The sequence below is a fragment of the Panicum virgatum genome, chromosome 5N (assembly GCF_016808335.1).
Source record: "Panicum virgatum strain AP13 chromosome 5N, P.virgatum_v5, whole genome shotgun sequence".
Classification (NCBI taxonomy): domain Eukaryota; kingdom Viridiplantae; phylum Streptophyta; class Magnoliopsida; order Poales; family Poaceae; genus Panicum; species Panicum virgatum.
The window spans coordinates 67,272,953-67,300,899 of NC_053149.1; the positions used below are offsets into that span (position 1 = coordinate 67,272,953).

Consider the following 27,947-nt stretch of genomic DNA (forward strand, 5'->3'; position numbering starts at 1 on the left):
GCTCTGCTGAATGTGCTTCGGAAAAAAGATGTACTAGTACAAGCTCTTCTGCGAACCACACTGTGACACTGTGCTCTGGTTGATTTTGACGACCACTCACTGATTTTTCACCATGGTAAAACTTAAAAAGTACATGCGTTCTTGTTTTACTTTCTTCTCTTCTAGATGGTTGGTTAAAGAGGAATGGAACGTTCCATACTCCATGGATCACGATTTTTTGCCCCTTGACGAATGGATCCATTGCGCTGAGCCTAATATGGCTTCCCTTAAAGGAGATATTTATTTAGGTCTTCCGAAATGAAGTAGCGAGTGGCAGTTAAGAGCTCTAGTTGCGTAATTAAGATAATGCACGTGGCGCGCAACAGAAAGCATTGTCACTGTCACCTTAACAAAGGACACTCCCATCCCATACAAATTATTGCTGTTGACTTGCCCAAGAGTACGTCCGGCAGACAGCTACTCGCCGAAAGATCTATAACCACCATCGCCTGAGGCAGTACCTCCTCTTCTGACCTTCGGAATGAATAAAATGGTAAAGGCAGGAAATAAACAAAAAGTACTGCAGGAAAGAAATAAACAGGTCATGGATAATACCATTCCTCCATGAAAATATGCCTGTAGAAAATGTCCCAATTGGACACTAAGGTAATAGGGACGTCAATGAATCAGATCAACAAACAATGATCAGCCCAGGTCACGTCGGGTCTTCCAGCAACAAGCATGAAGATACACTCAGGATTTGTATTCCCATATATAGGCCTCGTTCGGCTGGCTGGGGGCTGGTGGCTGGGCTGATCTGGCGTGAGAGAAAAACACTGTTGGATGGCTGGCTGGCTAGTGGCTAGGCTGATTTGGCGTGAGAGAAAAACACTGTTGCTAGCTGGCTGAAGCTGCCAGCCGAACAAGGCGATAGGCATCATCCAAAAACTAGCTAGTCAAAAACAAAACACCAGGCCAGCACAGCGGAGGGAGACAATAAAAATTCTAGCAGCACTCGATTCAGAATGCTTCTGAATTAGACTGTGACACAAGGAGTCCTCATGATATGCAGCATATATACACGAGTACATCAAATATCACCGATCCTCACCACTCACCAATGTTAAATAGCCACAGTACCTCGCCCTGGCACCCACCCTGACAACCTTCCTCAGCATGATTTCACAGAAGGCGAATTCTTTTCACGTTACACTGTACTGCAAGCACAGTAGCAACTGAAGGCTGTTATAATGAGATCATCACGGCACTGCATGCTGCTGGCTGCATGACCAAAATACTGTTTTAGTGGAACAATTGCTTATGTTACTTACCAGTAGATCAGATAACTGATTAAGCTTCTACTACAGCTGCTAGATCCTCTTCTGACGCTGTTTCAGGTGCGACAATCTCTTCAGACAAATCACTCAGGGAACCATCTTCAGCCTCCTGCTCTTTAGGTGCTTCAGTTTCCATCAATTTCCTTAGTTTCATCTCTAGATCCTTTGCAACACACTCGTTTTCAGTAAGGTAAGCCTTGAGGTTATCTTTACCACGGAAACTCATGTCGTTGAAAGTGTACATTGCACCACCAGTCTTTTGGACAAGTTTGCGCTTCAATCCGAGTTCAACAAGCTCAGAACTGCGGCATATCCCCTTTCCAAATTCAATCTCAAACTGTGCAGTCTTGAATGGTGGGGCATGCTTGTTTTTCACAATCTTCACAGCAACTTGACTACCTATTGTCTGCAAAAGATGAAATAATCATTCGAAAGCAACATAAAGTTAAGTGCATACTGTTTCAGGAAGGGCTAAATCTCACTACATGTAAAACAAATATACAGTCATTCTGATTCACTAAAACAAAACTAACATTTATGCTTGTAGAGGTGTCTAGTAGTGGTTCAGCTAAATAGGCCTCATGCAGACATGGACATCTCTGTGTCGACAGAGTCATGCTGTGAATCAGTGTGTCTACTTGTTAAAAAAATAGAAGACATGCAAAATGAAATGCTAAAGATACGACTTAGTTAAATACCTCTTCGCCTTTCTTTACCAAACCAATACGCTTGATGTTCAAGCGAACAGAAGCATAAAACTTCAAGGCGTTGCCACCAGAAGTGACCTCAGTTGGTCCCCCAAATCCAAATGTGGCTACCTTGGCCCTGGTCTACAATGAGAATGAAGAGATTAAGTTGGTAGCAAAAATACAGAGGTCATTTTAAGGAAAAGAAAGGATAGAACTTTCGTTAAAAAAAAGATGAATTGCATGAAGAAATGCTAAGACTGCACAAGAAGATTTGTAACCCTTCGAAAAATGGATAGAACTGTTAACTAATGTTTCCTGATCAACAGCATGGCATTCCTCTTTAGCGTTTAGGAGCATATAATTCTGGAACTTGAAGGTAAAAGATGTACAATTATATTACACCCTTAATTATAGATCAATTTAGTGAACATCTTCGGACTTGTTTATGTGATGCTTCGCTTCAATGAGGCACATAATGAAATCAATGCTACATAAATTACTTTAACCAAAGCTGAAAAAATTATGTATGACTAATACCTGATTAATAAACAACAGAATTGTCTGGGAAAGTGAAAGGGAGTGGCTCAGCTTACGAAGAGCTTGGCTCATCAATCTAGCCTGAAGAGCAACATGTGCGTCACCCATCTCCCCATCAAGCTCAGTCTTTGGGACAAGAGCTGCTACCTGCATCATAGAATAAGATATAAACTGTACAGCTAAATCTTAAAGAAAGGGATTCTTCCAGGTTATTAAGATTGAGCTGCATACTTGAACTGCTAATTGGAATTTTTTTTTCCAAAACAAAAATGGAACTGCATCACTGCACAAATAGAGAGCAACTCCACTCAAAAAGAGGGAACAGATTGGTCAAGCAGCTAGATGGAACAATGTCTTACACTGTCTACTACAACAACATCAACAGATCCACTTCGAATCAGTGTGTCCACAAGACTGAGTGCCTGCTCAGCACAGTCTGGCTGAGAAAGAAGTAAATTGTTAGTGTCAACGCCAATTGACTCCGCAAGAGCTGGATCCAAAGCATGCTCTGCATCTACAAAGGCACAGTAACCTAGAAAATGGCAAAAATATAAAGTTACGAATGTTTTAATAAAAGTTGAAAACCACAAGCTTAAGCATAGAAATTCTTTCACACTTAAAACTAAGATTTAAACTACCCAAATGATTGAGCAAGAAAGGAAAAATGATAAAGGATTAGTAGACAAAGTAAGTTCAAGCTAGAGAAATGTGGCGTCCACGGCCGGCATCTTTTAATGTCTAAGGTAAGACAGCTTTTCATTAGTACTTCAGGTATTGTAACTCACATTCTTCAAATAGCTTCTGTTCAATAGGCAGGCTAGTAATATTTCAAGGAATCTGACATCTGTGAATGAAACTGAAAACTACCTGCGTTCATGACTTCATTAAAGACGAAAATTTAAAGAATTCTAATTTCAAGGTAGAGGGGCTGCTTGGGGGGGGGGATGCTAGCAGCTCATTGTATGATCATTAAACTCGCAACATCATGTGCAAGCTATAACATCCCAAACTTCATAGTTTTGGTTATCCTAGTTATCAAGGTACTTTCCTCTTTTTTCTATATCCTAAGTAACAACTTGCTTGACCAAGGAAATCATATTATTCCAAGAGGGGTGGAAACTTCTGAGCTTACCCCCATTCTTTTGTGCTTGTGCAATGACATGTAGAGCAAGAGTTGTCTTGCCTGAAGCCTCTGGGCCATAAACCTCTATGACACGCCCCTACAAAATAAAATGCATCAATGAACACCAGAAACTGGACTAACTGAATTTGCCAATCTGAAAATAATATCATGCAATGATCAACTGAAAAGAAGCTCTACTTAAATCATTTATATGAAAATGCATACCTTTGGAAGCCCACCAGTTCCTAGAGCCATATCCAATGCGAAAGACCCAGTGGATATTACAGGTACATCTCTATGGCCTTGTGAACGCCCAAGCCACATTATTGCCCCCTTCCCAAATGCCGATGTTATTTGGTCGATAGCCTGGTATAATGCCAAGTCTTTCTTCGACATATTCTCCTCACCAGAGTCAGTTCCACTTGACTTTGACTTCTTTTTGGCTACATAGGCAAGAGAATCAGTAACTGATCCAGTAGATAGTAGCAGATAAGCATAACAGAAAGAAAGGAATAAATCATATAGTAGCATAATCAAGTCGCTCTGAAGGTAACAATACGATTAAGACAACAAAACCATGTGGATAGTATGAGCGGAACTACAGATGCAATGCTCAGTATATATAATATAAAAGCAGGTGCAAAGAGGATTCAGGAATTAATCTACAACCTTTAGATGTGAACTCTCTGTAATGAAACGTGGAGCCACAGATCCCTTGCGTGTAGCTCTGCGCAAGTATTAAAGCATCAGAAACATAGTAAATCACTGGGAAGAGTCTTTTCTAATTCTAGTGCATGTATCTCATTGCATCCAAATATATTGAGGCAGTCAATTTGGATTACCATTAGCCATCCAGTTAGCATAGCATGAGACAGTTTGTAACCTCAGTTAAGGCAGTGGTGCCTATCTACTAATCTGACACAGACGCTATAAGAATGCCATCAGAGTCAAAGCAATTAAATATTAATAGCAATCGGGAGTGCTTATGACTTCATATCTCTAAAAGGTCAATATGTTTTTTTTAAAAAAAATTGTGTAGGAACATCGCACTATCAAAAGGATGCAACATTGATAGTCTTAAACATGTATGTACTCAAACTTTTAGAGTAAGATGTCTCTACTCAAATAATCCATCTTTTTCAGAGATCGAGGAACATAGACCATGTAACGAACACCATTTCTCGCAGTAGCGTGATATTTGCGCTGCGCTCCGTAAAAAAAATCGCATACAAGCGATCAAACCCCGCGACCAAAGTAGGGTCCTCACTCCCAATCAGCACGGTAGAAACACTAAACTAAACATATCAATCATTCCACCGGGAACCCACCCTTCGCCAACCCATCCCAGCCCAAAATCACAAAACTGATTGAATACAGCGGAGCGAACGGAGTGTTGGACCTCAGGGTGAGAAGAAGAAGAAGCGGCGGCGGCGAAGGCGCGCCGCAGCGACACGCGCCTGAGGAGGGCCGCCATGGCCGCGTCTTCGCCTCCAATCGCTGGAAGCCACGGCGAGATGGGCGGGGGGGCGGAGGAAGGGGGCTTAGGGTCAGGGGAGGAATCGAGCCGATTTTTTTCGAGCTTTTTTCGAAATCAATATATTTGTATTTATTATAGTCTCCCGCGTTGTTTGATATGCAACTTAAAATTGAGCCTAACGAGTCGAGCCGAGCCCGCCAAAATTGACTTTTGTTCCAAATCAACTAATTTTTATTTAAAAAAAAACGAATATAATCGGAACAATTTTGAAACGAGCCACCCAGCTTAACGAGCTTTTTTTTTTCCACCCCTACTTAGGGTTTTGGGGTTTTGCGGGGCTCGGGGTTTTGGCTTCCGGCTCCGCCCCCTTTTGAGTCCTGTCTCCGCCTCCCCACTGGGCCGGCGGTCGCGGGACCCCGCGATGGACCGCGCGTGGACCCAACTCAACGTGGAGCCCGCTTGTCAGAATCACAGAATGACTCACCCGTGGACGTGGTCCACAGCGGTTTCTTCGTGTTGACTGGAAATGGTGGGGCCACTGAAACTCGTCTGATGGGCTCACACGGAGGCCTCTCTTGGCCCATGAATTAACGAATACGTCTAGGCCCATCTGGCACCGTCGTCTTCTTCTTCCCCTGGACAGCCTGCTTTGCGGTTCGCGTGAGCTTGCTTTACTGGAATCTCCGACCAAAATCCAACAAAGCTACTGCTCTGGGAGCTTCCCTTGAGTGAGTTTAAATCCTCTGGGGCGCCATTGCCGCTGCTTTCTCTGCGAGGAGAGGTGCGTTCTTTTCCATACCCATTTCTGCTCTTCTCGTCCCGCTCACTCCGTCGCTGGCTCCTCCTGATCCCGCGGCGTTGCTGCTGCTTCGGGGGCTGGCCACTACATATCCATCGTCTATTGCCTCCGCTCCTCGGATGCGGCTACTCAGGGTCAGGGCCGCAAATCGTGCAGCGAAAGCACCACAGCGGCGCGCGGTTGTGGCCGTGTGGTGGCGCTGTTGGCGACCTTGGGGGAAGCCCATACTGCGTAATGGCCCCTGCCTCCGGTCGCCGTACTCCGGCCTCGGCCGAAGCATCTGCCGCTCCCGCGGGTGCCGACCTGCAGCGGGGCGGCCTGGAGCCGGCGAGGTCGCCGTCCGCAAGACCGCAACAGTAACCCTGCCACTTTTTGCAAATTAGCCCTTCATTTGGGTCGCGATTATTAATTACGGTCCGAATATTTTCAGGAAACTTCTTGACTATTTTCAGAAAACCCCCTATTTTGGTAAATCACCCTCGTGTGCGCCGGCGGCGGCGGCGGCATGCATTTGCCGGCAAGCCGCTGCCCGTGACGCATGCGGAGCGCGCGTTCAGAGCTCCCTCTCCTCGTGGACGCCCTGGAGCTTCTCCTCCCGGCCTCCCTGCTTGTCTTCCCACCGCCTCTCCACGTGATATTCGCGTGAATTCACCGTGTTCTCCAGCCTCAATCTCGCAACAAAATAATCAAATCCAGCTGCTGGTTTGGGCGAGGGCCTCCTTTGAGTGAGATCCAATCCTTAATTGGGTGCTCTTTCTTCCTGTGTTCTCCACAAAAAAAAGTCGTGGTTCTTCCCATGCCCGTCTTCACTCTTCTCTCCCGGTCTCCCCGCTCGCTCCGTCAGTGGTTGCCGTTGCTCCCGCGGCATCACGTGCTCTCTAAAACGGAACCTCGCGACGGCGTTTCATCGGTACGCCGGCTTTGTTTCTCATTGGTTATATGATCTTTCTGGGCTTCTGGCTTTTGGTTATGGAATGGCCTGTGCGGCTCATGGCTGTGGTCTGAGAATCCTCATGGATCAACAATTGAGCATTTTGTAGATAGAAACTGGTGTTGCAAAATGGGGAATTATTTGTGTGCCCGGAATTTGGCATGCTTTTGAGGATTGAGGATTTCAATTGGTACTGAGCCAAATTTTAACCTGTGAATGGAGTGTCTTGATTTGATTCCTGGGGCTTTAAACTGTTTGTCTTTGCTAGTTTGATCCATGTGAAAAATCAGGCATTGGCTTAAGTGAAGAGTTCACAGTGCAGCCTCATGTTGGATACAGTGTCATTAATAAAAATATGAAAATTTTAAATATAATCGCATATCCTGCAGGAATGACTGATGCCTGTATGTTTTGCTACTGCTTTCAGTTAAAACAAAACTAGTCATGGATGGCAAGAGTTTCGGCCTGAGTTGTTCCTTGGGTATGGAGGATGACAGTCTAAACTTGTCACGGTTTCTGGACAAACTTTTCAGAGAGGTCTGTAGTTTTGACACCCCAACCGTGAGGCACATCATTTTTGCATTTTGATGATGATTTGAGTTGCAGTGGGAGGATCGCAAGGCAAGGGGATTGTTTCACCATGACATCAGCTGCTGTGAGACTAAGGTTTTCATTTCATTTCCATTCTCTCTGAATAACTGCCCAAGTTTGTTCTGGAGATTTTGTTTTTCTATCCTAATTATTTACAATCATGTGATGATAGGTATTACCTGGAGAACACAACTTTGTGGCAACATTAATAGAAGGGCGTGATCAAAAGAAACGGCCAACAGAATTTGGAATGAACCAAGTCCTCCAGCCGTTTGATAGTGGGAAGTTCAATTTCACAAAAGTTAGGCCAGAGGAAGTGATCTTCAGATTCTGTGAAACTGATAAAGACTCTGCCCAGTATTTGGGTGGTGCTCCTGATACTATTTCAGCTTCTTCTAGCGCCATTTTGATTAATGTCAGTGTGTTCCGCTCTCCAAAACTTACTTACACTTTAGAGATAGTATTAAGATGTGATTGACTGTTTGTCGTTTCCATGCCACAGGTGAGTCCAATTGGTTACTGCCATGTGCTTTTGACCCCCAAAATCCAAGATTGTTTGCCGCAAAGGATTGATGAAGAGAGCTTCTTAATAGCCATGTATGTTGCAAGGGAGGCAAGGAATCCCTTCTTCAGAGTTGGTTATAACAGTCTGGGTGGATTTGCAACCATCAACCACCTTCACTTCCAGGTTAGTCTTGAATATCTCAGATTCTCAGCATCATATATTTGTAAATTACACCACGGCGATTGCCCTTATTTTACGGTACCTCTCAACAAGTCCTGTATTGATATTTTGTTCATTAGGCATACTACTTAAAAGTAAAGTATCCAGTTGAAAAGGCAACCACAGAGAAGCTCACAACCCTTGTCAATGGTGTGAGCATTGCTCAGCTGGTGGATTATCCAGTGAGTGGTTTTGTGTTCGAAGGTGGGGCAAGTCTCTTGTATTTGTCAGATGTGGTTGCGAGAGTCTGCATCTTCTTGCAAGAGAACAACAGACCTTTCAATGTCCTTATCTCTGAATCTGGCAACAGAGTTTTCCTCCTACCACAGGTATTGGCATGCAACCTCAGTTGTTAAAGTTCTGAATTTTGAAACAATATTCTTAATTCATACTTTAGCATTGTGTTGACAATAACCTCCCTCCAAATCGATCGACCAGTGCTACGCGGAGAAGCAGCTCCTCGGAAAGGCGAGCCAAGAGTTCCTTGAAATGAGAATCAATCCGGCAATCTGGGAGCTCAGTGGCCATTTGGTACTGAAGAGGAAGAAGGACTACGACGAAGCCTCTGAGCCAAACATATGCAGATTTTTGGTTGAAGCGGCTCTTTCTGTAACAGAATACCAAGAGCTGAAGCGATGTGTGCTGGACTTCCTGGCCGTCTCTTATGCTTGTAATTCGGATATAGATTCCTAAAGAGTGTTGACTGTTTTGAGTACTGCATTCATAACTGTTATGATGTTATGTCTTGCGTTTGTGATTTTATTGTTTATGTCAGCAATGAGAATCACCTGTCTTCTCCAACCACAAATTGACAACGAAACCACCAGATAGTGGTGCCCAGTAAGTGGCTTTGTATTTGAAAGTAGCGCGAGCTTCGGGGATTCAACTTCCTTGTCTCTGATTCTAGCAAGAGAGTTTTCCTCCTACTCCTACAGCATTACTTATTGCCATGCAACATCAGCTGTAAAAGTTCTGAAATTTGAACTTAGTCGTTCTTCAAATTCTAGAAGTGGGTTAATATCATTTGCCTCCCTCAGTCGATCAGTGCTATGAGATGAAGGAACACCTTGGTCTGGCGAGCCAAGAGTGCCTCAACACAAATCCCGTGACCGAGGAGTTATAGTGGCCATTTTGGTACCGACAGGGAGGAAGGATTAGATTGCAGATTGTTAGAGTGAAACCTCAAGGAATCCTGACTGAGGGCTGCTGGATGCAGCGGTGGTATAAGTTTGTTGAGAATACTGACTAAACTAAGCGATTTTGCATTACTACTGGTTATTAAATAATTATATAGCTGTAGGTAGAGTAAATTGGCCCAAATGTTCATATGAGATATGTATAATGTGATTTGGTCATTGATAATGTTCATGAGAATGTCCATTGCAATCTCGGGGGGGAAAAAAAGAGAATGTCCATTGCAAGGGAGAGGAGTTTTATACGCTCGTGTAAAGTTTCAATATTTTTGTTTGGCACCAAAGTACAAAGTGGCCTATTAGCTCAGTTGGTTAGAGCGTCGTGCTAATAACGCGAAGGTCGCAGGTTCGAGACCTGCATGGGCCATTTTTCTATTTTATATTTATACTAGTATTTATTTTTAGTGTATTCACGTGGACGGTGGCGTGGTTGCAGACGTCGTGTTCCACGAGCGTAGACATTGTCAGATCCAATCCAAAGTGTGGTGGTGCTGCAAACCACAGCCGGGTGGCGGATGGCACCCGCCCAAACCCTGAGGGTGTGTATTCGGGGGTTAGCTGGTCTTAGATCGATCTCACTCAAGAACACGATGAACACAGCAGGATCTAGAGTGGTTCGGGCCGCCGGAGCGTAATACCCTACGTCCACTGTGTGTTGTATTGCCTTCCCACGAGAGTGAGAAAGTTGCAAGAGCTTGAGTCTGTCTGGCCTGTCCTGTGCGCAGCGAGCGCCTCCCTTTTATATCTCAAGGGAGGTACGTACATAACTGCCGGGACCCCGACAAGTGGGCCCAGCGATGCGGTATAAAACATAGTACTGTTCATCATTATGGCGTTGCAGGCAAAGAAGATCTTTCTCTGGATATCTTTGCCTGCTCTTGGAGTTTCCCGTTCAACATGTCTAGGCGCTGTCTTGTCGGAACGGCGCCTGTCGTAGCCAGCGGCGTCGCCTGTCACGTAGCTGAACGGCTATGTAGAGAGCGGCGTATGCGGTATGATGGAAAAGTGCCGTGCCGTCGTATCCATTTAATGTGGCTGACGGGCTCTGCGCGGGCGCGGCACAGGCGGCTGCACTGTGCACCTTGGTAATACGCGGTGCACTGCCGGGCCTGTCAAAAGCTGTCCCGCGTGCTGCGGCGGCAGAGCATGCGTCAACCATCCGCATTAAATGTGGTGGGTGGGCGAGTCCCCCTTGCGGAGGACTCGCGCATGAGCCCGCGCCCCGTGCCCCCGGGACACGTGGTGTCTCCGGACCCCCGCACGGTAAGGGGTCCGGTCGGCGCAGGAGGTCCCAGACCCCTATAGGGATCCGAGGCCTGGTTGTCAGCTCGGAGCTTCCATCCCTTAGAGACACGTGGCGTCTCCGGACCCATCCCCAGGCGGGGAACGGGTCCGGGGCCGTTGGCCTGGTGAGGGAAGAGCCTGTCCGGTGGAGCTTGGCTACTCCGTCACTACGCGTAGTTACGGATAACTACGAGGGTCCTGTCTTGCTGCGGTAAGAGTGGGTACCCCTACTACAGGGTACCGACAGTGGCCCCCGGGCCCACCTTGGGGAGGTACAAACCCGCAGGTGGGGCCACTACTGCGATTTGGCTCTGCATAGCTTGAAGTTTCTTGCTGCAGAGGTCTTGACCGGCCTTGACCATCCATCGGATTGTTCGCTGTCTCATCACATCGCAACGGCTTATTGACTCGTGGCCCCCACGCACAGTGGTACACCTAGTCATGCGCGCGACGCTCGGCATTCTTGCGGCCAGAGTAAACGGATCATTTACCACCGGCACAGTTCCCGAAAAGCTCGGCCACGCCAGCGCTTAATACGCGCACGTCAGCTCGGCTTCCGCCTCGCTCCGCGCGCGTGTGGCCGGCGGTTCAGATCCCGTCTTTTCGCACCCTTGTTGGTTACCCGCTCACCCCGCCAGGTGGGCCTGGCCCCCACGTCATGGACTGGGCGGTTAACTCCAGGCGCGGGCGTCGCTTGGGTTCCGGCGACGGTTCCGGGGCGCGCCGGTTGATTCGGGCTTATATTGGGATGAAATCCGCATTCTGCGGTTACTTTCCCGCATTCGCCTTCTTACTTCCAACCATTACGCCTCTTTGCCTTCGAGCTCTCCTCGCCCCTTTCTCCCCCACACAGGTTGGTTCTTACTCCATCCCAGCGGAGTGGCGGATGCTTCTTACTCCCCCACACAAAGGTACTACGAGTCAACCGCTGCATCTGCATGTTGATTGTTGACAATCGTAAGATAACCGTGGCGCTGTGCAACCATTTTGACTTACCTACTGCCGACGTGAACGCACTTGATACCGACACTGACACCGACAGCGATAGCGACGTGAAAGTTGACCCCAATCCAGCAGTCTACCCCACGGAATTCTACGCACGTACGCGTCCTTTGGCGATACGCATGAATCCTCAACGGAGTACCTAACCGTAACGATTAACGAATAGGCATCTGCTTCCGAGGCTCAACACAACACCTGCCGCGACACCACCATTTTATCTTTGACTCTTGCGGGGGGATCTGGGCATGCAACGGAATTTAATTTCTTCGATCAAAGTTTTTTAATATATAAATATATATATCTCGGTAACAAAGCCATTTTATGTGCCAAGCAAGTCGTTTTGAATCTGTATTTACTATAGAATTTTATATATGTGGTTTTTGTTTATGACGGGGGATCTGGAAGAAGCCATTACTACGGGGCGCCATCAGCTCCAATCAACCGTGGGCCATTACTTTAGACTACGGGTGCCGTATCCTCACGTTCAACTAAGTGTTCTAGACCTGTTTAAAAAACTACGTGTTCTAGAAATCACAAAATTCCCTCCCTTGGGTACGCGGAAGACTGTATCGGATTTGAAGGTTCTATAAGTGGGGTTGATTGATCAGAGCATCTCCATCAATGAGGTTAAATCAGATCCTCTATTTTTTAGTAAGAAATTCCTATATTATTTAAGAACTATTTTTTAAATTCAACTCCAGCAATAGCTGCTAAATTTCACCTTCCTCTTTTAGTCTAAGGGATGGATAAGAGGCTCTCTAGAGACCCTCAAAAATAGAGGCTGAGACCTTCCTAAAATAAAGATTTTAGTAAAGTGTCTACTGTAGTTTTGTATTTTTATTCCACGCTCAAAAATTTAAGAGGGATTTATTTAGAGAATCTACTAGAGTTGTTTTTACGACATTGTAAAGTCTATAGCGTCAGAAATATTTTATCTTTTTTGAGATTACACAGTACAAATCAGACACCCACAAACACACACACACTCACCTCTATAAATGCATGACCGCAAATCCTACCATGTGAGTATCTTTGAAAACTGAGCCGACAAATCTTCAATATATATTTTTAAGACTACACAGTACAACTCAAACAGTCACAAACACACACACTACCCTTATGGACGCACAAACCCAAATCTTAAATCTACGAGGGACTTCGAAGACTCAGCCGGCAAATTATTGAGATTGATGAATTCACCATAGACGTCTTGCTGTCGAAACGAATGTCGCCTACTACTGAAAGCACAACGCTGTTAAAATTTTAAAATATTCGCTTCATGGAGAGTTGAACCCAGAACATTAGATAGTACACTCTTGTAAGACTGACTCCAACAACAAAGAGGCAAATTGGAGAGGCAAATGAAAATTGCCTTGCGCGTACAGTGATTGAAACAAGACATTTTTTATTGTCTCCAATAGTTGGAGAGGCAAATGCATTCGAGGCTGCCGAGCCGTGACCGCTTCCGTCGCCTTGCCGCCGAGCTCCGCTAGTGCTCGCATGCGTGCCGCCGCCCTCACGCTCCGCTCGCCCTGCCGGCCATCCGCCCCCTCCCCTCTTCCGCGGCGAGGAGGCGCGCCGCGGCGGCGGTCCCCTCCATCTGCTCACCATTGCCACCGCGAGCTCGAGCTCGCCGCGGAGCCCTCCCTTCCTCCCATCCCCAACCCCGACCGACCCCGCGTCTAGTTCACCTCAGCCCGGTGAAGCTCCCCGGCCACCCCACGCCACCCCTCCCTTGCCAGAACCCTGCCGCCGCCGCCAACTGCCGCCGCGCGGAGCAACTGCCTAGCGGAGGACCCCTCTCCAGCCGCCCCTAGCCCCAACCGAAGCCACGGACAGGTAGCCCTCGTCTCCCTCACGCTCCCCCACCCTTTTCCCCTCGCCGCCGGCGAGCTCCCTCGCTGGATTTTGGCCGAGAACCGCCGCAGCTCTGGTCGACTGCTGCCGCTCCACCCTTGTTCCTCCACCTCCTCCACTGCCGCTCTGCCCCCGCCGCTAAGCTCACGGCCGTAGCAGGGGAGGGCCGCTCGGCTGCGGCGGCGCAAGCCCGCCCGGTGCTCGGGACGGCGCTCTGCCCGCCACGCCCCTCGCGGCCTGCCCCGCGCCGCGCCTTTGCCTCACTCCTCCCCCCGCCGGCCTCCCTGTCCCTCCCTTTTCCTCCCTGCGGATGCGTTTGAGGAGAGAGGCGATGCAATTTTGCTTCGCCTTTCTCCTCGAAGGCAGATTGCCTTCCGCGTTTGCCTCCTCTGTTGGAGGAGTTGCCTCGAGTGCACAGTGGCATTTGGTGAGGCAAAAATACTTATGCATTATCTGTTGAAGTCAATCTAATACTAGGCTAGAGATCCTTTGCAGTGAGATATTTTACTATTAAAAATAATAAAATATGTAAGGGCCATCCGGGCGAAGCTGCCCTGCCCAGCCCAGCCCAGGCAGCCAGTCCGGCCCCACCGCATTACTGCGACATGTTGTGTTGGCGAGCGACTCCCAGGCCAGGACTGTACTGTACTCGGTCACGTCTCCCACCTCCGTCCGCCCAGCCCACAAGGCCACAACTCCCAACCTATCTTCTTCCCCGGCCACTAAACCAACTGCCCAGCGCTGCGCCTGCGCAAGCGCAATTCCCCCCCAAACCCAGCGTAGCCAATCCTCAGCGCCTCTCTCGCGTCCGCCGCGCCCCACTCCGCGATGGCCGAGCAGCGCCCGCCCGCCGGGATCGACCCGCGCAGCGGCTTCTGCGCCGCGACGCGGACCTTCCACAGCCTGCGCCAGTCCGCCACGCTCCCGCCGGACTCACTCCCGGCCACCGCCGCCGCCTATGCCTTCTCCCTCCTCTCCTCACCGCTCCCCGACCAACCCGCCCTCGTCGACGCCGCCACCGGCATTGCCGTCTCCTACCCCTCCTTCCTCGCCGCCGTCCGCTCCCTCGCGGGGGGGCTCTGGTCCGCCCTCGGCGTCCGCCCGGGCGACGTCGCGCTCATCGTCTCCCCGTCCCGCCTCGAGGTCCCCGTCCTGGACTTCGCGCTCTTGTCCATCGGCGCCGCCGTCTCGCCCGCGAACCCGGCGTCCACCGCGGAGGAGTTCGCGCACATGGTCGCGCTCTCCAGGCCGACCGTCGCGTTCGCGGTCCCCGAGGTGGCTGCCAAGCTGCCGAGGAGCCTCAGGTGTGTTGTCATCGGGTCGGACGAGTATACGAGGCTGTCGTCCGCCGGAGGTGCGTCGCCGCCGCCCCCGGTGGCGGTGCAGCAGTCCGACACGGCGGCCGTGCTGTACTCGTCGGGCACCACGGGGCGGGTGAAGGCCGTCGCGGTCGCGCACCGCAACCTCATCGCGCTGATCTGCGCGCATAGGGACAACCGGGAGAAGATGGGGAAGGAGGCTGCCGAGGCCGGCGAGCAGCCGCTCCCACCCACGGTGACGCTGTTCCCCCTTCCGCTCTTCCACGTGTTCGGGTTCATGATGCTGCTCCGGTCCGTGGCCATGGGGGAGACTGCCGTCCTCATGGAGCGCTTCGATTTCGGCGCCGTGCTGCGCGCCATCGAGCGGTACCGTGTCACGCTGCTGCCCGCGGCGCCCCCGGTGCTGGTGGCCATGATCAAGTCCGAGGAGGCGCGCCGCCGTGACCTCTCCTCCCTCCTCGTCATCGGCATCGGCGGCGCGCCACTCGGTCGCGAAGTCGCCGAGCGCTTCGCCGCCGTCTTCCCCGACATAGAACTCGTTCAGGTTCCGTGCACCCTGGAATACAAGGCTCTTGTACGCACTGCAAGTTCCATTCTGAATCTACGCTTCTGAATCCAGGGCTACGGTCTGACTGAGTCGTCTGGCTCGGTGTCTTCGACGGTGGGGCCGGAGGAGACCAAGGCGTACGGTTCGGTCGGGAAGTTGGCATCGCACATGGAGGCGAAGATCGTCGACCCCGCCACCGGCGAGGCGCTCGGGCCGGGGCAGCGCGGGGAGCTCTGGGTCCGTGGACCAGTCATCATGAAAGGCAAGTACAATAACTAATTCTTGGGATTATGCAGTGGTTTGACGAGATGATAGCTTTGTTTATTGGCAGAACGATCCAAGACTTTCAGTAATATAATCACACCGTTGAATACCTGAATTGCCGAGCAATGGGCTGTTGTGTGGAAGCTATGCACTCCTGTCATCAGACCAGCATGGTTTGCCTGCTTGTGTTTCATGGGGGCTTTTATTTGTCATGTTGCTTAAACATCTTTGGCTGTAGTCACTCGCATGTTGCTTAAAAATGTTGCTTAAACATCTGTCCGTCCAATTACAGATGTTCAGTGCAGTACCTTTAGGGATCAGCTATAAGTTATAACTACAGATCTGAATCACTGGCAATGCCATGGCTGCCTGTTCTGCTACTTTATTTCTAATGAATAATACTAATGCCATCCTGGCACTGATATGCAGTTTTGTGTCCATCGAAATTTTATATCACAAAACACTGTGGTGTTTTATATCTGATGAAAACAAGAATATTGCACTTTTTAGGTTTTCATGTTTGACTAGCAACTGTTTAGTATGTTAGCTGGTCTGGAACATCAGTGAACAGACTTTATCAGATTATTTCAAGGTTTATTATAGTACTGTAGCAGGATGCAGTTCTAAAACATCTGGTTACTCCCTGTGTAATCTTTCTTGTTCACACTTCACAGATTATAATGAGTTGTCATGTTTTATTTTTTTAAGGCAATACATTCCTAGGGAAGTTTGGTGTTTTATGTATTTCCCTTTATTCTCGGAAGATGTTCTTTTTTGGCCTACTACATGAGTCATATGATGATTTTTTCCAGGCTATGTGGGTGACGACGAGGCGACTGCAGCAACGATGGATTCAGAAGGCTGGTTGAAAACTGGTGATCTATGCTACTTCAATGAAGATGGTTTCCTCTACATTGTTGACCGATTAAAGGAACTGATAAAATACAAGGGATATCAGGTGCTGCAGATTATCACAGCTAGTTCAATATGGCAATACATCGCCATTTGAGAATTTTATCTCACAATTTTGTTTGTGTTTGTGTGGCACTGATATAAATCTTGCTTCAGGTACCTCCAGCTGAACTGGAGCATATCCTGAATTCTCATCCTGATATATTGGATGCTGCTGTTATCCCGTAAGTACCCTGCGATGAACCTGACAAAATTCTGCAGGACCATAGATCAAACTAATGCTGCTGTAAGATTTCTTCATCATGGGACAATATGTATGAACTATGCAGATATCCAGATGAAGATGTCGGGCAACTACCAATGGCGTTCATAGTGAGGAAACCAGGTTCAAAGCTCACCGAGCAACAAGTCATGGAGCACGTGGCTAAACAGGTATGCCTCTCCTTTGGGTTACATTATGCTCCATATAGTTTCATATTGAACTATAGGTGTCCGTCCGTTCTACCTTTCCCTTTCCCTAAACAAATTGGGCAAGTCGCCGAGTTGAGTTGAAATTCCTGCTATTTTAGTATCGTTAGTTCACACTGTTTTGTCTGCTGTTATGGATAACATTCTTTGCCCTGATGCAAAAGGCAACTCTAAAATGTCATGTACTAGCATACCTGTGCATATAGCTGTGGATACTAACCTAACTTTCCAGTAGCCACTCCAGTAAGGGATCATGCCGCCACTGATCCTTTCTTTATGCAAGATATTCCAGTAGCCACTCCACTATGCAAGATAAGTCTCTTTAACGCTTCAGGCAGCGGCCTAATTTTTTTTTCCTTTTATGGCAGGTGGCACCGTACAAGAAAGTCCGCAGAGTGGCCTTTGTCTCTGCAATACCAAAATCACCTGCTGGGAAGATCTTGCGCCGGGAGCTTATACAGCAGGCCGAGTTCATGGGTGCCTCCAAGCTTTGAGGTTTATGCTGACTTGGAAATATAGGAGGAAAGTTCTTTGCGTAGTACCAGACTCAGGATTTGTACATGTGCTGCTACGGTTTTCAGGCTGACTCGGGTATTCTTAGCCAACGGTTGTACCTCTGAATTTTGCTCATGCTTGTTTCCTGCTACAAACTGAATGTCACGGAAGGAATTTGTGGGGGATCGGCTGTCCAGTTTCTTCTGTTCGTTTCCTGGTTCTCTGAAAACCTTGTTTGTTAATTATTCTTCGTCTGAACTCCAACTGTCTTGTTGTCCCCAGACCCATCGAAGTCTGGGCGTCCATCGTGTCGGAGTTTCATGTAAATCTTGCTCAGTGCGTCTATGGATTCACGGAACAGCCGAACTTGTATTCAGTCCAGCACTTTGTTTTAGAAGATGACAGAGTCCGAGCATAATCCAAGCGAAGCTTTTCTAACATGGACAAGAATGCTGGATTATGCTCGGGCTCGGTCATTTCCAAAAAGAGAGATGCTCATACTCGTAACTACACGAGCGAATATGTTTACTCATTTTCTCGACAGCAAGTATGTTTACACCTTTTAATAAACTAGAGCAATTTTTAGAGTCGGGAAAAAGTTGTGCCGAGTGAAATTGAAGCTATCAGGGAAAAATTGTACCGACTGAATTTCAAGCTGTATCAGGTGTCAAGTGTCATTTGCGATCAGATCAAAGAACATCTCTTGAAGTTTGTCACGGGTGCCTGATGAGCCACACTACTTTGCAGTCGTGTCCACCTTGACCTTCACGGGTGCCTCTTGCAAGTAGCCAAGTAGCCTATCCACCCGCCGCCGACGCCGGAGGCCCAACCGACCGCATCGATGCCGTCGATCGCCGGCGGCGGGCGCGGGCACCTCTTCGCCGCGCACCGGGGCGCGATCTGGTGGCTCCGCCGCCGCCAGCACCCGCACTTCTCCTCCCTCGCCGGCGGGGGACGCCGAGGCGACGCGCCGCATCTGCCGGTGCTCATCGTCGGAGCTGGGCCCGTCGGGCTCGTCCTCTCCTTCCTCCTCGCCAAATTCGGTAAGAGCCTCGTGCCCCTCGCGCATCACCTGTTCCGAATCGTGCTTCTAAAGTAGTAGGCGGTACGTTGAGCTGAGGGGAAGTTCAAAGAGGGGCACCGGACCTCTCAAGTGCCTGTCACCCTGTGCTAGCTTGGATGACTGCTTAGTGGTTCGATCAGCTTAGCTGCTTATGTTATGGGAGGAGTCGTGGAAATTCTTGTGAAGACCGGCAGCCTTTCATGCAGTTACTCGTTTTATTATTCAAATCCTGCAGGGATCAAATGCGCAGTGATAGAGAAGAATGTGAAGTTCACTCGGCACCCCCGAGCGCACTTCATCAACAACCGCACAATGGAGGTGTGTATGCTTACTAATGCACCCGACGTTGCTACTTAAGCTTTATGTGTGTTGTTTTGGGTGGTGGTTTCACGGGTGGCTGGCATTTTCAGATCTTCCGCAAGTTGGATGGCTTGGCTGGGGACATCGAGAGGTCCCAGCCACCAGTGGATTTGTGGAGGAAGTTCGTCTACTGTACTTCACTCTCCGGCTCCGTTCTTGGATCGGTTGATCACATGAAGCCGGAAGGCCAGTCCAGTTCTTCTGATGTCGAGCAATGTCTTGCACCTCTCTGCATATGTTGTCTGACGACTACTTTTGGCAGATTTTGACAAGGTTATTAGTCCTATATCAGTTGCACACTTCTCGCAGTACAAGTTAGTTGATTTGTTACTCAAGAAGCTAGAAGGTATTGGCTTCAGGACATGCTTTCCCAGTGAGATTGGTATCTTAACACAGGATGTGGGACTGGAAAGCAAGATATTGATGGGACATGAGTGCACATCCCTTCAGCAGACTGATGAGGGCATTTTGGTTGGAACATCAGTTAATAATGGCGACAGGATGCTAGAGAGAAAGCTACACTGTGGTATTCTACTAGGGACAGATGGTGCAAGAAGCACAGTGCGTAAATTAGCAGGCATATCTATGGAGGGTGAAAGGGACTTGCAGAAACTGGTCAGTGTACATTTTCTTAGCAGAGATCTAGGCAGATATTTATCCAGTCAGAGGCCTGGGATGCTATTCTTTGTTTTCAACCCGGGCGCAATTGGTGTGCTCGTTGCACATGACCTGGAGCATGGGGAATTCGTATTGCAGGTATGCCAACCTTTATGGTGTTGGAATTAAGACGATCCATGTGCAATTTGTATAATCCTCATATGTTCACTAATACTACCCATATTTTATTCTCAGATTCCATTTTATCCTCCTCAGCAGATGTTTGAAGAATTCAGCTCTAAGGTGATTTCATTCTATTGTGTTTCTTGATTCTAGTTCGTTAGCTACTGAAATGCTATTTTCTGCAGTAAATGGTGTTTCATATTTATTTCTGAAGTTTTTGTGCTGTAGTGTTCTTGAAACAACTTATTCCTACACTTGAATATGCTATGCATGATGAATTTGCAGAGTAAATTTCATGGGTATACATGTATTCCCTGCTTCATTTTATGTTTCCTTGTCCTTCTAGGTTTGTGAGCAAATTATTGTCAAATTAGTTGGATGGGAGCCAGCAGATGTTCAGGTTTTAGACATAAAGCCATGGGCAATGCATGCTGAAGTTGCAGAAAAGTACATCAGCTGCAACAATCGTGTTGTCCTTGTTGGTGATGCTGCTCACCGTTTTCCTCCTGCCGGTGGTTTTGGTTAGCGGTTTATTTTGAATTTTGATTCTGAAATATTGCCATGTTAATTCACCTTACTATGCATATGAAGTCCAACATTCAGAAATGTGCATATGCTGATTTCTTTATAGGAATGAACACTGGTGTTCAGGATGCACATAATTTGGCTTGGAAATTGGGCTTAATGCTGAATGGTGTTGCTTCACCATCAATACTGCAAACTTATGAATCTGAGCGCCGACCTGTTCGACCCTTCTCACAGCCTTTCTATTCATTCAATGTCAATGTCTCCAATATAGAATTAATTTAGTGTCATACAATTCCTTGCTTATTGCAGGTTGCAATTTTCAATACTGAGCTAAGTGTGGAGAACTTCAAAGCAGCAATGTCTATTCCTGCAAGCCTTGGTCTTGATCCAACTGTTGCAAATTCAGGTAAAATGTCCTCTGCCTGAATGGCGGCAGCAGACATTTTTTAATTTTCAAAAGGAAATGTTGACAGTAGATGCAACTGTTACGTACATTGCTATCTGCCCCTTTTCATCTCATATATGTATTCTCTGCACATATCTGTCAGTGCATCAAGTTATCAACAGAAGCCTAGGATCAATCATTCCAAGAAATGTACAGAAGGCAGTGTTGGAAGGGTTGTTTTCCATTGGTCGGGCACAAGTCTCAGATTATATTCTGAATGAGAAAAATCCCCTTGGGTCATTGAGATTAGCAAGGCTGAGAAGTATTCTTGATGAAGGGAAAAGTCTGCAGCTGCAGTTCCCTGCAGAGGATCTTGGCTTATGGTTAGTCCCGTTACAACTGATCACTTCAAAAGAATCTGTTGTTTCTTTTCTCAGTTTAGTTGCTGGGACAACAAAGCAGGGCAGGAATATTCTCAGACCATGGAGATATGCAAATTTTCTTGTGATGATCTTATTTGTGTGCCTTCAGCTATGAAGAAGGAGCACTAGTTGCTGAAGATTGCAGTCAGAAGACTCAGACAGGAGTAAAGCTAGAGCATTCTGAGAGGACATCAAGAGAGTACATCCCATCCGCTAAGGTTGGTTCGCGGCTACCCCACATGCTTGTAAGAGCACTGCCTGCTTCAAGCGAGGTCTGTGAGTTTGTCCCTCGCACCTAACAGATTCACCCACACACTTTTTTTTTTTTGCTGTTCCTCTACTGTTTTTTTACATTCTCGACTATGATCGGTTCTTGCAGGGCGTGTTCTCAACACTGGACCTGGTAAGTGTGGATAAACTTGAGTTTGTACTCATCATCGCACCACTGAAAGAGTCATATGAGATCGCCCGTGCTACCCTCAAGGTAGCAGATGAGTTCAAGCTGTCAGTCAAAGTATGTGTCATGTGGCCTCAAGGCTCTGCTGATGTGGAAGTGGAGGAGAGCAGATCTGAGCTAGCGCCCTGGACGAACTATGTCAATGTCGAGGAATTGCCTAGGGTATCTTGTAATTCATGGTGGGAGATGTGTCAGATTAGCAGGAAGAATGTCATTCTGGTTAGGCCTGATGAGCACATAGCATGGAGGACGGAATGGGACATGGTGAGAGACGCTGATTCAGAAGTTAGGGGAGTCTTTTCTCAAATTCTGTGCCTAAATTGTCACCAGACGTAGGGATTTCCATTCATTGTCTGACTGAGTTTTACGGTGTCACTAAATTAGTATAGCAAAGAACATGTTCTTGTTGTGATTATAACCAATAGGGAATTGCATTTAAGTAATTGTTGGCATGCACCTCGGATGATGGTGAACACATACACATTTGATCCTTGTTCAGCTTCTTTCTGGCGGAGTAACATATCTGTTCTTTTGCTCTACAATTTCGTGTGCATGCTCGCTACGGTTGCATCCGAGGACAATGCACGCGCGTGGCCGGCTGGGCCCGCCCGCCTCGCTGCCATACGGTTCCTCGCGGCTGGCCAGGGCAGTGCGGCTGTGCGGTGGTCTGAGCTGAGGGGGACGTGGTGGCGACGAGCACTTGACCCGACAGCCGCGCCGTCCCTCTCCACCAGACCCAAGTGCTCGGCTATCATCAGCCGGCCGCTCTCCCTCCGGGGCAACGGTGTCCGGTGACGTGCCATGGCCCATGGGGCCGTGGCACTGCTTGACGAGCTCGAAGTGGCACAGCCGCACGCCCGCACAGGCGAGACAAGTACTCCACTACTAGAAGCGCAATGGGCTACAAGTAGAACGAGCCAGCGAGCGGAGCGCCGTGCCGGGGAAATCAAATTTGCAGTTTCCGATTAAGTCATGAGTTTTTCTCTTAAGCCGATGCCGATTCGCTTTCAGATCCGGTGTAATTTAATGCAATAGATCCCCAACCGGCATGCGCTCCCAAACCCAGCCAGGCAACAGAGAGAGAAAGATCATGTCGTCGTCGCAGCAGACGATGCCGGGGCTGGATCTGCCCTGCCTCGCCTTCCACGACTGCGACCGCTCGACGGTAGTAATCAGCATGCCCGACCATAAGCGCATCGCCGGCGGCGCCGATGAGATCCTCAAAGAAAAGATCATCTGCCCGACCGCGCAAGGCCTGCTGCTAGTCCGCGACCCAGACTCGATGACCACCTTCCTGTTGAACCCTACCAACAACGACAAGGTTGAGCTCCCACCCCTGACAGAAGTCGACGACATGGTGCTCATCGACAGCCACTGCCTCCTCTCCGACGAGCCTGCCGCCCCCCACTGCGTAGTGCTGCTGGTCGAGGCCTCCGAGAACACCTTCATCTGGTACTGCCGCCCCGGAGGTGATCAATGGAGCAAGTACGAATACGACATCGGCTCCCACGTCCTACCCTACCCTGATGGGGAAGAGGACCGGATCGAGAAGGAGGTCATCTGCCCAATCGCGGCGTGCCAGGGCAAGTTCTACTTCAACGCTAGAGCAACCGAGCTGCGGGTGCTCGACATCAGCAGCCACGAGCCGGCGCTCGGCGCCATCACGATCGACGGCGCGGTGGCGGCCGACGGCAGCTACGGGTACGACGAGGAGCACGCCTTGATTTTCCTCGTGGAATCCGGCGGCGAGCTCTACATGGTCCGTTTGCTCTCCGTCCCGTCGCACGAGGGCCGGGGTGAGATCGGTAAGGTAGGCGTTCACAGGATGGATTTCGCAAGGCGGCGGTGGAGCAACGTGCATGACCTTGGCGGCCGCGCGTTTCTTCTGTCCCGGTTCTATTTCGGCGCATCGTGCTCGGGTGACGACCGTGGGCTGCAGCCGGATCGCGTCTACTTCGTGTGTCCTCGGACCAACACCCTGCAGGTGTTTGATGTGCAAGAGGGAACTTACGAACTGCACAAACTCGATCAGGATCCTGCGGTAGACAAACCTTAAGAAAGCTTTTATCAGCATAGCCGGTCCCAAACCCGGATAAAAAAGGAGGGTTGCGTTAGGTTTTGACAAACCAGCATAGAGGTTAAAAGGTAAGGCGACTGGATTATCCTAATCCGGCTGGTAGTTGGAGATTCGGTTTTGAATGTGATCAGTGCCTATGCCCCTCAGGTAGGCCTTAGTGAGAGCACCAAGATGCAGTTCTGGGAACATCTAGATAGCATGATTAATACCGTGCCTACCAGCGAGAAACTCTTCATAGGAGGAGATCTCAACGGCCATGTGGGTGCAACTAATGTAGGGTTCGAGCGAGTGCACGGGGGTTTTGGGTACGGTAGCAGGAGTCAAGAGGGGGAGGATGTGTTGAACTTCGCGTTAGCCTACGACTTGTTGATAGCGAATACCGTGTTTAAGAAGAGGGAATCCCATCTTGTGACGTTTCGTAGTGGACAACACTCGAGCCAGATCGATTTTATCCTTGCTAGGAGGGAGGATAGACGTGATTGCTTAGATTGTAAGGTGATACCTGGGGAGTGTGTTGTCCCTCAACACAAGCTTGTGGTGGCGGACTTTCGTCTTCGGGTACGTGTCCACCGGGATAAACGTGCCAAGATTGCGAGAACAAAGTGGTGGAAGCTTAGAGGGGAAGCGGCACAAGCGTTTAAGGAAAGGATGCTAGGTGAGGGGCCTTGGGAAGAAGGAGAAGACGCAGATGACATGTGGCTAAAGATGGCAACATGTGTTCGGAAGGTGGCATCAGAGGTGTTTGGCGTGAGTAGGGGAGGCAAACAGGAGTGGAAAGACACCTGGTGGAGGAATGACGAGGTGCAAAAGGCTATTAAGGAGAAGAAGCAGTGTTTCAAGTGCCTCCACCTTGACAAGAGTGCAGTCAACATCGAGGACTATAAATTAGCGAAGAGGGTTGCAAAGCGAGCTGTGAGTGTAGCAAAGGGTAAGGCGTATGATGACCTGTATCAGCGGCTAGACACGAAAGAAGGGGAGAAGGACATTTATAGGATGGTTAGGATCCGCGAGCGGAAGACAAGGGACATCAACCAAATCAAATGCATTAAGGATGAGACAGATCGACTGCTAGTGAAAGATGAGAAAATCATGGATAGATGGAGAGAGTACTTCGACAAGTTGTTTAATGGGGAGAGTGAGGACCCTACCCTTGAGTTAGATGTCTCTTTTGACGATACCAACAGACATTTTGTGAGGAGAATTTAGGAGGTAGAGATCGGAGAGGCTTTGAAGAGGATGAAGAGAGGTAAATCGATGGGCCCTGATGGTATCCCCATTGAGGTGTGGAGATGCCTAGGAGATAGACCAATAGTATGATTAACTAAGCTTTTTAATCTCATTTTTCGGTCAAACAAGATGCCGGAAGAATGAAGAAGTATATTAGTATCTATCTTCAAAAACAAGGGTGATGTTCAAAGTTGTACTAACTACCGTGGGATTAAGCTGATGAGTCATACGATGAAGCTTTGTGAGAGGGTTATCGAGCATCGCCTAAGAAGAGTGACAAGTGTGACCCAAAACCAATTTGGGTTCATGCCTGGAAGGTCAACCATGGAGGCGATTTTCTTAATACGACAATTGATGGAGAGATATAGGGAACAGAAGAAGGACTTGCACATGGTCTTTATTGACCTTGAGAAGGCATATGACAAAGTACCGAGAAATGTCATGTGGTGGGCCTTGGAGAAGCACAAAGTCCCAACTAAGTACATTACCCTCATTAAGGATATGTACAAGGATGCGACGACGTTTGTCCGGACATGTGATGGCAACACCACTGACTTTTCTATTAACATAGGCCTACACCAGGGGTCAGCATTGAGCCCTTATTTATTTGCTTTAGTGATGGATGAGGTCACAAGGAATATACAAGGTGAGATCTCTTGGTGTATGCTCTTTGCTGATGATGTGGTGCTAGTTGACGAGAGTAGGGCAGGGGTTAATAGGAAGTTAGAGCTGTGGAGACGCACGTTAGAGTCGAAAGGGTTCAGACTTAGTAGGACCAAGACCGAGTACATGATGTGCGATTTCAGTGCGACTAGGCATGAGGGGGGAGACGTTAGTCTAGATGGACAAGTGGTGGTCCAGAATGATACTTTTCGGTATTTATGATCGGTGCTATAAAAGGATGGCGACATTGATGAAGATGTTAGACATAGAATTTCAGCTGGCTGGTTGAAATGGCGGCAAGCTTTTGGCATCCTTTGTGACAAAAGGGTGCCACAAAAGCTAAAAGGCAAATTCTATAGGATAGCAATTCGTCCGGCGATGCTATACGGTGCTGAATGTTGGCCTAAAAAAGGCGACATGTCCAACAACTGAGTGTAGCAGAGATGCGGATGTTGCGGTGGTTTTGCGGGCACACAAGGAGTGATAGAGTCCGGAACGAAGTTATTCGGGATAGGGTCGGAGTGGCACCAATTGAGGAGAAACTTACCCAGCATCGGCTGAGATGGTTTGGACATGTCCAACGAAGGCCTCCTGAGGCGCCGGTGGGTAATAGGGTTCTTGAGCGGGTCGATAATGTAAAGAGGGGTAGAGGTAGACCTAAACTGACGTGGGATGAGTCGGTTAAGAGAGACCTTAAAAATTGGAATATCTCTAAAGAGATAGCTTTGGATAGGAGCGCTTGGAGACTAGCTATCAATGTGCCTGAACCTTGAACTTATTTCTTTCGGGTTTCATCTATAGCTTACCCTAACTTACTTGGGAAAAAAAAGGCTATGTTGTTGTTGTTAAGAAAGCTTACTTTGTGATCTTAGGAATAAAAGATAAGCTCTTATAGTTTATTATGATTATATATGTTTATAATAATCTGACACGACACAATCACAAAAGGCTTTCATCAAATGCTTGCATGGTCCAGAGTCCAGATTAATCATCAGTTGCGCAGTCCTTTGCAGGCCGGGGCTTGCTTCAGAGTTATGGATCTGAACTGTGCTACTCCACACAGTATTCAAATAGTGGAATTTCAATATATATGGATTCATTAAGGTGGAAAAGGAGTTGAAAGAGAGAATCAGAACCAACATTAATAAGACATTACCAAGACTTCATTATAGATAACAATTTAATTGCTGTTTATGGAAATAGAAAGCACAGTAAACAGCCCCTATGCATTACTTGGGAGCAGCCAGAATGCGCTTCATCGAGTTTATGCAGTTGGTAGGTCCCATCTTTCACATCAAACACTTGCAGGGAGTTGTTGCGATCGAAGAGGAAGTCTACACCCGGTTCGGCAGCAGCCCACACTCGCTGGCAGAACATGCATGATGCGCCGGAGTAGAACTGGGACAGAAGGGAAGCGCGGCCGCCAAGATCACACACGCTGCACCATCGTCGTCTCAAGAAATCCATCTTGTGAACGCTAACTCTGTCTGTCTCGTCCCCGCCCTCGTACGGCGAGACGAAGAGCAGGCGGACCCTGTAGAGCTCGCCGTTGAATTCCACGAGGAACATCCGGCATGGAAGTTGCTCGTCGTATCTGTTAGAAATCTAGGCAATTTTCGGTATATTTTAATTCCAAAATTAGATGTATAAACTAGCAATATTTCTATAACTTTAAGGAGTAAAATAAAACATGTGAACATGTTTATACTTATCACACATATAAGCATAAACAATATAAATAACCAAAGTTTTAGGGAGTACCCTAAAGCGGAGCCGTTGCCGGAGGCATTGGCTGCGCTGTTACCAACTGGAGTAGACATCTACACGGTTGGCCTCAGTCGAAGTAGTCGAACTAAATCGGTGCAGAAAGATGTTCGCAGTGCAGTCCCACGAACGGTCACCAAGATGTAGTCGACGTAGTCGTTCGGCCACCAGAATGTAGTCGACGTAGTTGTTCGGCTCGTCCACCAGGAAGTAGTCGTACAATCGGGCAAAGCCTTAGTATTTTTGAGCAGTCACGCTAAAGCGTTACCCAAAAACCTGATTGCCCGCCTATCCCGTGCAGGATCTCAAGGGGAGCAAGGTTTCGGAGGCCTGCTCACGCTAATTCTGTGCGCGCAGAGATTAGCGTTGGGGAACTCAGTTGTTGCAACTGGAGAGGGAGAAGAGAGGAGCCGAGTTGCCTCAGTGCTCTGGTGTAGGATGGATGAGGGGCATGGCACTCCTTATATAGTGACTCAGGTGCTCAGGTTCGTTGAACCTGGACACCATCAGAGTCATTTAGGTGATGCGGTTATGGCCATTAATTACAGATTTAATTGCACGTTTAATCGCACGATTAATTGCTGTCAACGGCAAAATAGCCATCACATCACACCGCGCCACGCCGCGCCGCGCCGCGCCGCGCCGCGCCGCGCCTCGCCTCGGCCTCGGCCTCGGCCACGGCCACGGCCACGG

At 48.4% G+C, this 27,947-nt stretch overlaps 5 protein-coding genes and 1 non-coding gene across 14 annotated transcripts; 5 read left to right on the forward strand and 1 right to left on the reverse strand.

Moving 5' to 3' along the window:
- Positions 1–970: 970 nt before the first annotated feature.
- On the reverse strand, positions 971–5,529 carry LOC120674075 (DNA repair protein recA homolog 3, mitochondrial-like). Of its 6 annotated transcripts, none has more exons than XM_039955171.1 (11): positions 5,457–5,529; positions 5,065–5,206; positions 4,335–4,392; positions 3,891–4,108; positions 3,675–3,762; positions 2,902–3,074; positions 2,543–2,689; positions 2,015–2,146; positions 1,850–1,915; positions 1,311–1,722; positions 971–1,196 (listed from the first exon to the last, which is right to left on the reverse strand). In XM_039955171.1, exons 2-10 carry the CDS (start codon positions 5,137–5,139, stop codon positions 1,330–1,332), a joined length of 1,350 nt encoding a protein of 449 aa, XP_039811105.1. In that variant the 5' UTR covers positions 5,140–5,206; positions 5,457–5,529; the 3' UTR covers positions 971–1,196; positions 1,311–1,329. The 6 variants fall into 6 exon arrangements, with proteins under 6 accessions (XP_039811105.1, XP_039811107.1, XP_039811104.1 ...); XM_039955173.1 differs by having other exon boundaries at positions 971–1,214; XM_039955170.1 differs by having other exon boundaries at positions 971–1,722.
- Positions 5,530–5,731: 202 nt separating this feature from the next.
- LOC120675751 (GDP-L-galactose phosphorylase 1-like) lies at positions 5,732–9,073 on the forward strand. Of its 4 annotated transcripts, none has more exons than XM_039956960.1 (7): positions 5,732–5,923; positions 7,300–7,409; positions 7,479–7,538; positions 7,636–7,878; positions 7,966–8,151; positions 8,268–8,516; positions 8,626–9,073. In XM_039956960.1, exons 2-7 carry the CDS (start codon positions 7,317–7,319, stop codon positions 8,878–8,880), a joined length of 1,086 nt encoding a protein of 361 aa, XP_039812894.1. In that variant the 5' UTR covers positions 5,732–5,923; positions 7,300–7,316; the 3' UTR covers positions 8,881–9,073. The 4 variants fall into 4 exon arrangements, with proteins under 4 accessions (XP_039812894.1, XP_039812893.1, XP_039812896.1 ...); XM_039956959.1 differs by having other exon boundaries at positions 8,289–8,516; positions 8,626–8,974; XM_039956961.1 differs by lacking the exon at positions 5,732–5,923 and adding an exon at positions 6,207–6,851 and having other exon boundaries at positions 8,626–8,971.
- Positions 9,074–9,673: 600 nt separating this feature from the next.
- TRNAI-AAU lies at positions 9,674–9,747 on the forward strand. The gene has a single exon. It is a non-coding gene; the product is annotated as a tRNA-Ile (tRNA).
- Positions 9,748–14,163: 4,416 nt separating this feature from the next.
- On the forward strand, positions 14,164–17,792 carry LOC120676931 (4-coumarate--CoA ligase-like 5). Its single transcript, XM_039958278.1, has 6 exons — positions 14,164–15,386; positions 15,462–15,651; positions 16,466–16,611; positions 16,722–16,789; positions 16,895–16,997; positions 17,402–17,792. Exons 1-6 carry the CDS (start codon positions 14,352–14,354, stop codon positions 17,525–17,527), a joined length of 1,668 nt encoding a protein of 555 aa, XP_039814212.1. The 5' UTR covers positions 14,164–14,351; the 3' UTR covers positions 17,528–17,792.
- Positions 17,793–18,268: 476 nt separating this feature from the next.
- Positions 18,269–22,025, forward strand: LOC120676930 (2,4-dichlorophenol 6-monooxygenase-like). Its single transcript, XM_039958277.1, has 11 exons — positions 18,269–18,571; positions 18,827–18,909; positions 19,002–19,137; positions 19,214–19,707; positions 19,804–19,851; positions 20,078–20,252; positions 20,363–20,475; positions 20,569–20,665; positions 20,808–21,027; positions 21,176–21,338; positions 21,446–22,025. Exons 1-11 carry the CDS (start codon positions 18,370–18,372, stop codon positions 21,857–21,859), a joined length of 2,145 nt encoding a protein of 714 aa, XP_039814211.1. The 5' UTR covers positions 18,269–18,369; the 3' UTR covers positions 21,860–22,025.
- A 413-nt stretch (positions 22,026–22,438) lies between these two features.
- On the forward strand, positions 22,439–23,579 carry LOC120675092. Its single transcript, XM_039956182.1, has one exon. The coding sequence runs from the start codon at positions 22,572–22,574 to the stop codon at positions 23,577–23,579; it is 1,008 nt and encodes a 335-aa protein (XP_039812116.1). The 5' UTR covers positions 22,439–22,571.
- The last annotated feature ends 4,368 nt before the right edge of the window (positions 23,580–27,947 follow it).